The sequence below is a fragment of the Hyla sarda genome, chromosome 12, assembly GCF_029499605.1.
Source record: "Hyla sarda isolate aHylSar1 chromosome 12, aHylSar1.hap1, whole genome shotgun sequence".
NCBI classification, from domain to species: domain Eukaryota; kingdom Metazoa; phylum Chordata; class Amphibia; order Anura; family Hylidae; genus Hyla; species Hyla sarda.
This window is the reverse complement of record NC_079200.1, coordinates 34,338,128-34,348,427: the sequence shown is the minus strand read 5'-3', so window position 1 is coordinate 34,348,427 and position 10,300 is coordinate 34,338,128. Positions and strand designations below refer to the sequence as shown.

The 10,300-nt window shown below is 44.1% G+C and overlaps 1 protein-coding gene across 2 annotated transcripts in view; it reads left to right on the top strand.

Annotated features, from left to right (window-relative positions):
• CWC25 (CWC25 spliceosome associated protein homolog) overlaps nt 1-10,300 on the top strand; it is a 35,280-nt gene that overhangs the window by 11,148 nt on the left and 13,832 nt on the right. For both annotated transcript variants that reach the window (XM_056547618.1, XM_056547619.1), the window contains one exon: nt 5,370-5,439. In XM_056547618.1, coding sequence (XP_056403593.1) covers nt 5,370-5,439 — 70 coding nt within the window. The remainder of the gene's footprint in view (nt 1-5,369; nt 5,440-10,300) is intronic.

Below are 10,300 nucleotides of genomic sequence, written 5' to 3'. Positions count from 1 at the left end.
GGGAGATCACTGTACATTGTATAGACCAGCACTGTGTGATCCTGTCCTTATATAGTGGGGAGATCACTGTACATTGTATAGACCAGCACTGTGTGATCCTGTCCTTATATAGTGGGAGATCACTGTACATTGTATAGACCAGCACTGTGTGATCCTGTCCTTATATAGTGGGGAGATCACTGTACATTGTATAGACCAGCACTGTGTGATCCTGTCCTTATATAGTGGGGAGATCACTGTACATTGTATAGACCAGCACTGTGTGATCCTGTCCTTATATAGTGGGGAGATCACTGTACATTGTATAGACCAGCACTGTGTGATCCTGTCCTTATATAGTGGGGAGATCACTGTACATTGTATAGACCAGCACTGTGTGATCCTGTCCTTATATAGTGGGGAGATCACTGTACATTGTATAGACCAGCACTGTGTGATCCTGTCCTTATATAGTGGGGAGATCACTGTACATTGTATAGACCAGCACTGTGTGATCCTGTCCTTATATAGTGGGGAGATCACTGTACATTGTATAGACCAGCACTGTGTGATCCTGTCCTTATATAGTGGGGAGATCACTGTACATTGTATAGACCAGCACTGTGTGATCCTGTCCTTATATAGTGGGGAGATCACTGTACATTGTATAGACCAGCACTGTGTGATCCTGTCCTTATATAGTGGGGAGATCACTGTACATTGTATAGACCAGCACTGTGTGATCCTGTCCTTATATAGTGGGGAGATCACTGTATATTGTATAGACCAGCACTGTGTGATCCTGTCCTTATATAGTGGGGAGATCACTGTACATTGTATAGACCAGCACTGTGTGATCCTGTCCTTATATAGTGGGGAGATCACTGTACATTGTATAGACCAGCACTGTGTGATCCTGTCCTTATATAGTGGGGAGATCACTGTACATTGTATAGACCAGCACTGTGTGATCCTGTCCTTATATAGTGGGGAGATCACTGTACGTTGTATAGACCAGCACTGTGTGATCCTGTCCTTATATAGTGGGGAGATCACTGTACGTTGTATAGACCAGCACTGTGTGATCCTGTCCTTATATAGTGGGGAGATCACTGTACGTTGTATAGACCAGCACTGTGTGATCCTGTCCTTATATAGTGGGGAGATCACTGTACGTTGTATAGACCAGCACTGTGTGATCCTGTCCTTATATAGTGGGGAGATCACTGTACGTTGTATAGACCAGCACTGTGTGATCCTGTCCTTATATAGTGGGGGAGATCACTGTACATTGTATAGACCAGCACTGTGTGATCCTGTCCTTATATAGTGGGGAGATCACTGTACATTGTATAGACCAGCACTGTGTGATCCTGTCCTTATATAGTGGGGAGATCACTGTACATTGTATAGACCAGCACTGTGTGATCCTGTCCTTATATAGTGGGGAGATCACTGTACATTGTATAGACCAGCACTGTGTGATCCTGTCCTTATATAGTGGGGAGATCACTGTACGTTGTATAGACCAGCACTGTGTGATCCTGTCCTTATATAGTGGAGAGATCACTGTACATTGTATAGACCAGCACTGTGTGATCCTGTCCTTATATAGTGGGGAGATCACTGTACATTGTATATAATGTACAGTGATCTCCTGACTGTGTATAATGTACAGTGATCTCCTGACTGTATATAATGTACAGTGATCTCCTGACTGTATATACTGTACAGTGATCTCCTGACTGTGTATAATGTACAGTGATCTCCTGACTGTGTATAATGTACAGTGATCTCCTGACTGTGTATAATGCAGTGATCTCCTGGCTGTATATACTGTACAGTGATCTCCTGACTGTGTATAATGTACAGTGATCTCCTGACTGTATATAATGTACAGTGATCTCCTGACTATATATAATGTACAGTGATCTCCTGACTGTATATAATGCACAGTGATCTCCTGACTGTATATAATGCACAGTGATCTCCTGACTGTATATAATGTACAGTGATCTCCTGACTGTATATAATGTACAGTGATCTCCTGACTGTATATAATGTACAGTGATCTCCTGACTGTATATAATGTACAGTGATCTCCTGACTGTGTATAATGTACAGTGATCTCCTGACTGTGTATAATGTGCAGTGATCTCCTGACTGTGTATGTAATGTGCAGTCATCTCCTGACTGTATGTAATGTGCAGTCATCTCCTGACTGTGTATGTAATGTGCAGTCATCTCCTGACTGTATGTAATGTGCAGTCATCTCCTGACTGTGTATGTAATGTGCAGTCATCTCCTGACTGTATGTAATGTGCAGTCATCTCCTGACTGTGTATGTAATGTGCAGTCATCTCCTGACTGTGTATGTAATGTGCAGTCATCTCCTGACTGTGTATGTAATGTGCAGTCATCTCCTGACTGTGTATGTAATGTGCAGTCATCTCCTGACTGTATATGTAATGTGCAGTCATCTCCTGACTGTATATGTAATGTGCAGTCATCTCCTGACTGTGTATATAATGTGCAGTCATCTCCTGACTGTATATAATGTGCAGTCATCTCCTGACTGTGTATGTAATGTGCAGTCATCTCCTGACTGTATATGTAATGTGCAGTCATCTCCTGACTGTATATGTAATGTGCAGTCATCTCCTGACTGTATATGTAATGTGCAGTCATCTCCTGACTGTATATAATGTGCAGTCATCTCCTGACTGTGTATGTAATGTGCAGTCATCTCCTGACTGTATATGTAATGTGCAGTCATCTCCTGACTGTATATGTAATGTGCAGTCATCTCCTGACTGTATATGTAATGTGCGGTCATCTCCTGACTGTATATGTAATGTGCGGTCATCTCCTGACTGTGTATGTGATGTGCGGTCATCTCCTGACTGTGTATGTGATGTGCGGTCATCTCCTGACTGTGTATGTGATGTGCAGTCATCTCCTGACTGTATATGTAATGTGCGGTCATCTCCTGACTGTATATGTAATGTGCGGTCATCTCCTGACTGTATATAATGTGCAGTCATCTCCTGACTGTGTATGTAATGTGCAGTCATCTCCTGACTGTATATGTAATGTGCAGTCATCTCCTGACTGTATATGTAATGTGCAGTCATCTCCTGACTGTATATGTAATGTGCAGTCATCTCCTGACTGTATATAATGTGCAGTGATCTCCTGACTGTATATGTAATGTGCAGTCATCTCCTGACTGTATATGTAATGTGCAGTCATCTCCTGACTGTATATAATGTGCAGTCATCTCCTGACTGTGTATGTAATGTGCAGTCATCTCCTGACTGTGTATGTGATGTGCGGTCATCTCCTGACTGTGTATGTGATGTGCAGTCATCTCCTGACTGTATATGTAATGTGCGGTCATCTCCTGACTGTATATGTAATGTGCGGTCATCTCCTGACTGTATATAATGTGCAGTCATCTCCTGACTGTGTATGTAATGTGCAGTCATCTCCTGACTGTATATGTAATGTGCAGTCATCTCCTGACTGTATATGTAATGTGCAGTCATCTCCTGACTGTATATGTAATGTGCAGTCATCTCCTGACTGTATATGTAATGTGCAGTCATCTCCTGACTGTATATGTAATGTGCAGTCATCTCCTGACTGTATATGTAATGTGCAGTCATCTCCTGACTGTATATGTAATGTGCAGTCATCTCCTGACTGTATATGTAATGTGCAGTCATCTCCTGACTGTATATGTAATGTGCAGTCATCTCCTGACTGTGTATGTAATGTGCAGTCATCTCCTGACTGTATGTAATGTGCAGTCATCTCCTGACTGTATATGTAATGTGCAGTCATCTCCTGACTGTGTATGTGATGTGCAGTCATCTCCTGACTGTATATGTAATGTGCAGTCATCTCCTGACTGTATATGTAATGTGCAGTCATCTCCTGACTGTGTATATAATGTGCAGTCATCTCCTGACTGTATATGTAATGTGCGGTCATCTCCTGACTGTATATGTAATGTGCAGTCATCTCCTGACTGTATATGTAATGTGCAGTCATCTCCTGACTGTATATGTAATGTGCAGTCATCTCCTGACTGTATATGTAATGTGCAGTCATCTCCTGACTGTATGTAATGTGCAGTCATCTCCTGACTGTATATGTAATGTGCAGTCATCTCCTGACTGTGTATATAATGTGCAGTCATCTCCTGACTGTGTATGTAATGTGCAGTCATCTCCTGACTGTATATGTAATGTGCAGTCATCTCCTGACTGTGTATATAATGTGCAGTCATCTCCTGACTGTATGTAATGTGCAGTCATCTCCTGACTGTATATGTAATGTGCAGTCATCTCCTGACTGTGTATGTAATGTGCAGTCATCTCCTGACTGTGTATATAATGTGCAGTCATCTCCTGACTGTGTATGTAATGTGCAGTCATCTCCTGACTGTATATGTAATGTGCAGTCATCTCCTGACTGTATATGTAATGTGCAGTCATCTCCTGACTGTATATGTAATGTGCAGTCATCTCCTGACTGTATATGTAATGCGCAGTCATCTCCTGACTGTATATGTAATGCGCAGTCATCTCCTGACTGTATATGTAATGCGCAGTCATCTCCTGACTGTATATGTAATGCGCAGTCATCTCCTGACTGTATATGTAATGTGCAGTCATCTCCTGACTGTATATGTAATGTGCAGTCATCTCCTGACTGTATATGTAATGTGCAGTCATCTCCTGACTGTATATACAGTCAGGAGATCACTGTACATTATATATACCCAGCACGGTGTGATCCTGTCCTGATAATCTATAGTCAGGAGATCACTGTACATTATATAGAGACCCAGCACTGTGTAAAATTGTTATGACTTGTCTTTTAAAGGGGTACTCCAGTGGAAAACTTTTTTTTTTTTTTTTTATCAACTGGGGCCAGAAAGTTAAACAGATTTGTAAATTACTTCTATATAACAATCCTAATGCTTCCAGTACTTATCAGCTGCTGTATGCTCCACAGGAAGTTCTTTTCTTTTTTAATTTCTTTTATGTCTGACCACAGTGCTCTCTGCTGACACCTCTGTCCGTATCAGGAACTGTCCAGAGTAGGATAGGTTTGCTATGGGGATTTGATCCTACTCTGGACAGTTCCTGCCATGGACAGAGGTGTCAGCAGAGAGCACTGTGGTCAAACAGAAAAGAAATTAAAAAAGAATAGAACTTCCTGTGGAGCATACAGCAGCTGATAAGTACTGGAAGGATTAAGATTTTTAAATAGAAGTAATTTACAAACCTGTTTAACTTTCTGGCACCAGTTGAATAATAATAATAAAAAATAGTTTTCCACTGGAGTACCCCTTTAATTCTTATTCTTTTTATCTTCAGGAAACGAGAGGATGAGAAAAGAAGAGAAGTTCTGAAGAACCCTGTAAAAATGAAGAAGATCAGAGAACTGGTATGTGGGATGCTGTAATAATCCCCATACTATACTATACATTAGGCCTATTACAGGTGGTCTGTACAACCTGCTTTTATTGTTCCTATTCAATGTAAGAAGGGAACAGATGGAAGGGAGTTGAACTGCGGGATCAGCCTGCATCCGTTTAACCCACTCTTATCCATGTTGAAAAACTGAGAGAAAAAAAATTCAAGGGCTATTTAGGGCTGGGCAATATACCGGTTCATACCGAATACTGACATTTTTTTGCTTCACGATATGAATTTTAACCCATACTGCAATACCGGTTTGGCCCCTCCCGCTCGGGAATGAATAAATCAGCCCAGCGCTGCGCTGTTCTGCCCCCCCCCCCCAATTAATTATTAGCCCAGCGCTGTCCCCATCAGGGTACTACTCACATGTCACCCGCTTGCGCTGCCCTCCCCGTGCTGTTTGTTGCAGCCGCCGGCGCTTACACTCTATACCAGTGGTCTCCAACCTGCGGACCTCCAGATGTTGCAAAACTACAACTCCCAGCTTGCCCGGACAGCCGTTGGCTGTCCGGGCATGCTGGGAGTTGTAGTTTTGCAACATCTGGAGGTCCGCAGGTTGGAGACCACTGCTCTATACTGTGCGGTATCCCTATGCCCGGGCTGCAAAAAATAAACAAAATAAACTTTAACTCGCCTCCCATTGGTCCGGTACCGGCTTCGCTTGTTTCCTGGGGACGGGAACGTCGGACCGCTGTCAGCCTATCACCAGCCGCAGCGATGTTCCGCCTCGGCCGGTGATAGGCTGAGCCCACTGTCTTGTAAGAAGCAGGCGGAACATCGCTGCGGCTGGTGATAGGCTGACAGCGGTCAGACGTTCCTGTCCCCAGCGTAAGGCCGACGTAGGTGCGTTAAAGTTTATTTTGTTTACCTTCTGCAGCCCGGGCATAGGGATACCGCACAGTATAGAGTGCCAGCGCCGGCAGCCGCAACAAACAGGACGAGGAGGGCAGCGCTTGCGGGTGACATGTGAGTATTTACCCTGATGGGGGCAGCGCTGGGCTGATAATTAATATTGGGGGGGGGGGGCTAGGAAATACCGTTATATAACGTGAAACCACCAAAATTTTTAAAAATACCGTGATATACACATTTGGCCATACCGCCCAGCCCTAGGGCTATTCTCATCTGGACATTTATGGCATATCTGCTTATAACTGCTGGGAGTGGTCGGGAAGTCAAAATCAGCCAAATCGGGTTGTTTTACACTGTTTTGAGCTTTTGGTGCTGCGCTGTTTACATATCTCTATTAACATTAATGGACGGTATGCAAAAGGCATAAAACAGCCTGCTCAGCTTCTTTACCATCTCCAGCAGCCAAAAGCAGGCTGGAGGGAGCCAATCATCTTGAGATAGATGGGGGGTTCCTAGGTGAGGCCTGTCCATATGGGAATACCCCTTTAGGGTGCATTCACATGTACAGTATACAAGTAATAGAAAAAATATTGTTGTACTCACAGCATGAAGGTTTTCAAATCCGGGTTAACCTTCATGCTGTGTCCCGTGGTGAATGCAATGATATTTTTTCTATTACTTTATATAGCTTTTCACTTCGTTAGCACCTCCACTCCTGCCGGCACACCTGGTCCCCCACAGTGCGGGCGTCGGACATTGTTCTAATTATTTCTGGGGCTTTCTGGTGCCGATTGGCTTGTTTCTATACAGACGCATATCACATGTACAGTATCCTGTGCATATTTTATGCACATTATTTTATGCTGCAGATTTCCAATATCCACAGGATACTGTACATGTGAATAGATCCTTACAGATATTTTATTAAGCGTCACTGTCATTTTAAAGATGCAAAATCATAGAATGTTGCAGACTTTGAATTCCATTTTTATTCTAACAGTATTTTGTACCAAAGAAAGCTTTGAGGGGTCCATTAAGGGAGGACTCCTGAAAGCTTGTTGTTACAAAATACTGTTAGTCCAGTACAACTTTCTTCATCACTGAACTTATATGGAGACTCCAAACTACCGTCATTTAAAAAATGTTCACCCGTTATTAAATGTCTGTTTTCTGTGTAAAAAACGGATGTTTAATAACGGATGAAATAACGGGTGCTAACGGCTGAATAAATAATAATCCGTTAAGACCCGTTATCCCTCATGTATATCCGAACACCTCTGCCTACAGACTCCCACAGCCAGGACTACTACTACTCCCATCATGGACCAGACTTGTTTCCATGATGGGAGTAGTAATTCCCCAGCTGCGGGAGGCTGCGGACAGCTGGGGAGGCTACATTAGTGTTTGTACTACAACCCCCATCATGGAACAGTCTGTCCCATGATGGGGGTTGTAGTACAGGGGCTGAGGGATTGATTGCACCGGGTTTCACTTCTGAGACCCGATGCGATCTGAAGTTATTAAGCAGTGGAGCGGGCGGCATGCTCCACAACCCTGCGATGTATGATGTGTTTTTACTTTCATTTTTGAATCCCCCGCGGGGAGCCCTGAATGGCCGGTACTGAGGAGCCAATCAGGGCTCTCAGAGGGAGATTTAAAAATTAACATTGTGACTAGCAGGGGCCATATCTATATTACAAGTGCTGTGGGGGGCAAGATATATAGCGCTGCAGGGGGGGTAGACATATAGCCTATATATCTAGCCCCCCAGCAGCACATTAGATATGACCCCCGCCGGCGCATTAATAAATATATACCCCCCGCCGGCGCATTAATAAATATATACCCCCCCGCCGGCGCATTAATAAATATATACCCCCCCGCCGGCGCATTAATAAATATATACCCCCCCGCCGCACATGTATAATGTAGCTTCGCAGCCTTTCTATATATCTATGCCACTGCAGCGCTATATGTGAAAAGCATTCTAGCAGCAGCATCGGCCGATGGGGAGCAGATAACGCTATATGTCTGCCCCCCAGCGCTTCTATATAAATATATCCTTGACGCGCTCGTAATGAAAAGTATTTCTATTAGCAGCGCATAATCCTGACACCATGTGCTCCTTATAGAAATACTTTTCATACATAGCGCAGTGCCGGCATATGTATATAGAAGCACTGGGGGGAGGGGGTCAGAGAACGCAATATGTCTGCCCCCCCCCCCGCGCTTCTATATACATATACCCCTGCTGCGCTATGAATGAAAAGTATTTCTATAAGGAGCGCATAGTGCCAGGAGACAGCTGCCGGCACTATGGGCTGCTAGTAGAAATACTTTTCAGTCATAGCGCTGCAGGGGTATATGTATATAGAAGCGCTGGGGGGGGGGGGCAGACATATAGCGTTATCTAACCCCCCCCCCAGTACTTCTATATACATATGCCGGCACTGCGCTATGTATGAAAAGTATTTTGCGCTATGTATGAAAAGTATTTCTATCAGCAGCATAGGGGCGGCTGATGCTGCTGCTAGAATGCTTTTCACATATAGCGCTGCGGTGACATATGTATATAGATGGCTGCGTTGCGAGGCTTCATTATGCATGCGCTGCGGGGGTATATATTTAATGCGCCGGCGGGGAGGTATATATTTAATGCGCCGGCGGGGGGGGTATATATTTATTAATGCGCCGGCGGGGGTCATATCTAATGCGCTACTGGGGGGCTAGATATATAGGCTATGTGTCTGCCCCCCCCCCTGCAGCACTATATATCTTGCCCCCACACTGCTTTTAATATAGATATGGCCCCCTTCTAGTCACAATGTTCATTTTTAAATCTCCCGCTGAGAGCCTGAATGGCTCCTCAGTACCGGCCATTCAGGGCTCCCCGCGGGGGGTTCAAAAATGAAAGTAAAAACACATCATACATCGCAGGGTTGTGGACCATGCCGCCCGCTCCCCTGCTTAATAACTTCAGATCGCATCGGGTCTCAGAAGTGAAACCCGGTGCAATCAATCCCTCATCCCCTGTACTACAACCCCCATCATGGGACAGACTCTGTTCCATGATGGGGGGGTAGTAGTACAAACACTAATGTAGCCTCCCCAGCCACCTGCAGACTCCCGCAACTGGGGAATTACTACTCCCATCATGGAAACAAGTCTGTTTCATGATGGGAGTAGTAGTAGTCCTGGCTGTGGGAGTCTGTAGGCAGAGGTGTTCGGCCATACATGAGGGATAACGGGTCTTAATGGGTGAATATTTATTCAGCCATTAGCACCCGTTATTTTATCTGTTATTAAACGTCTGTTTTTTTTACACAGAAAACAGACGTTTAATAACGGGTGAACTTCATAGTGTGAAAGAAGCCTAAGTCTATGGAGCCTGAATCCTGCAACGAGATGGATAGAGCAGAGAGCCAGGGAGTGAAGTGCTCAGCCACGCGCTTCTCCTGGCTCATTTTAGCGATTAGTGGGGATCTTAACCCAGAACCTGACCGAGCAAAACTTTTTAGGTCTGTTTGGCAAAAAAAAAAAAAAAAAAATGGTATAGTTAGTCGTATATACCCATTCAATGAGGTTTTTATTTTTATTTTTTTTCAAATGGCTGCCAGAGATTCCTCTAAATGAACATAGGGGCCTGATCAGGGAAACCCTTTTTTACCATAATTTGCCATGACAGAACGCATATATCAAAGAAAGCTCTCATTCTGGGGGACCATTGGCCTCTGCATTATTCGGACACACATTAAAATGGAAAGTTCTCGTTGCAAGAAAAGGGAGCTCTCGGCAAAGGATAACAACCGATTGTCTGGTCCGGCAGCTGGGACTCCCTGCCACCATTTAGTCACCAGGGGACTTGTTTAATGAAAAGGGTTGTCTGAAATGGATAAGAAAGGGACTGTGATGGTGTCTTACACTCATAAAGATGATGTGGTTGAGAATAAGTATAAACTCTATGGGTTATTATA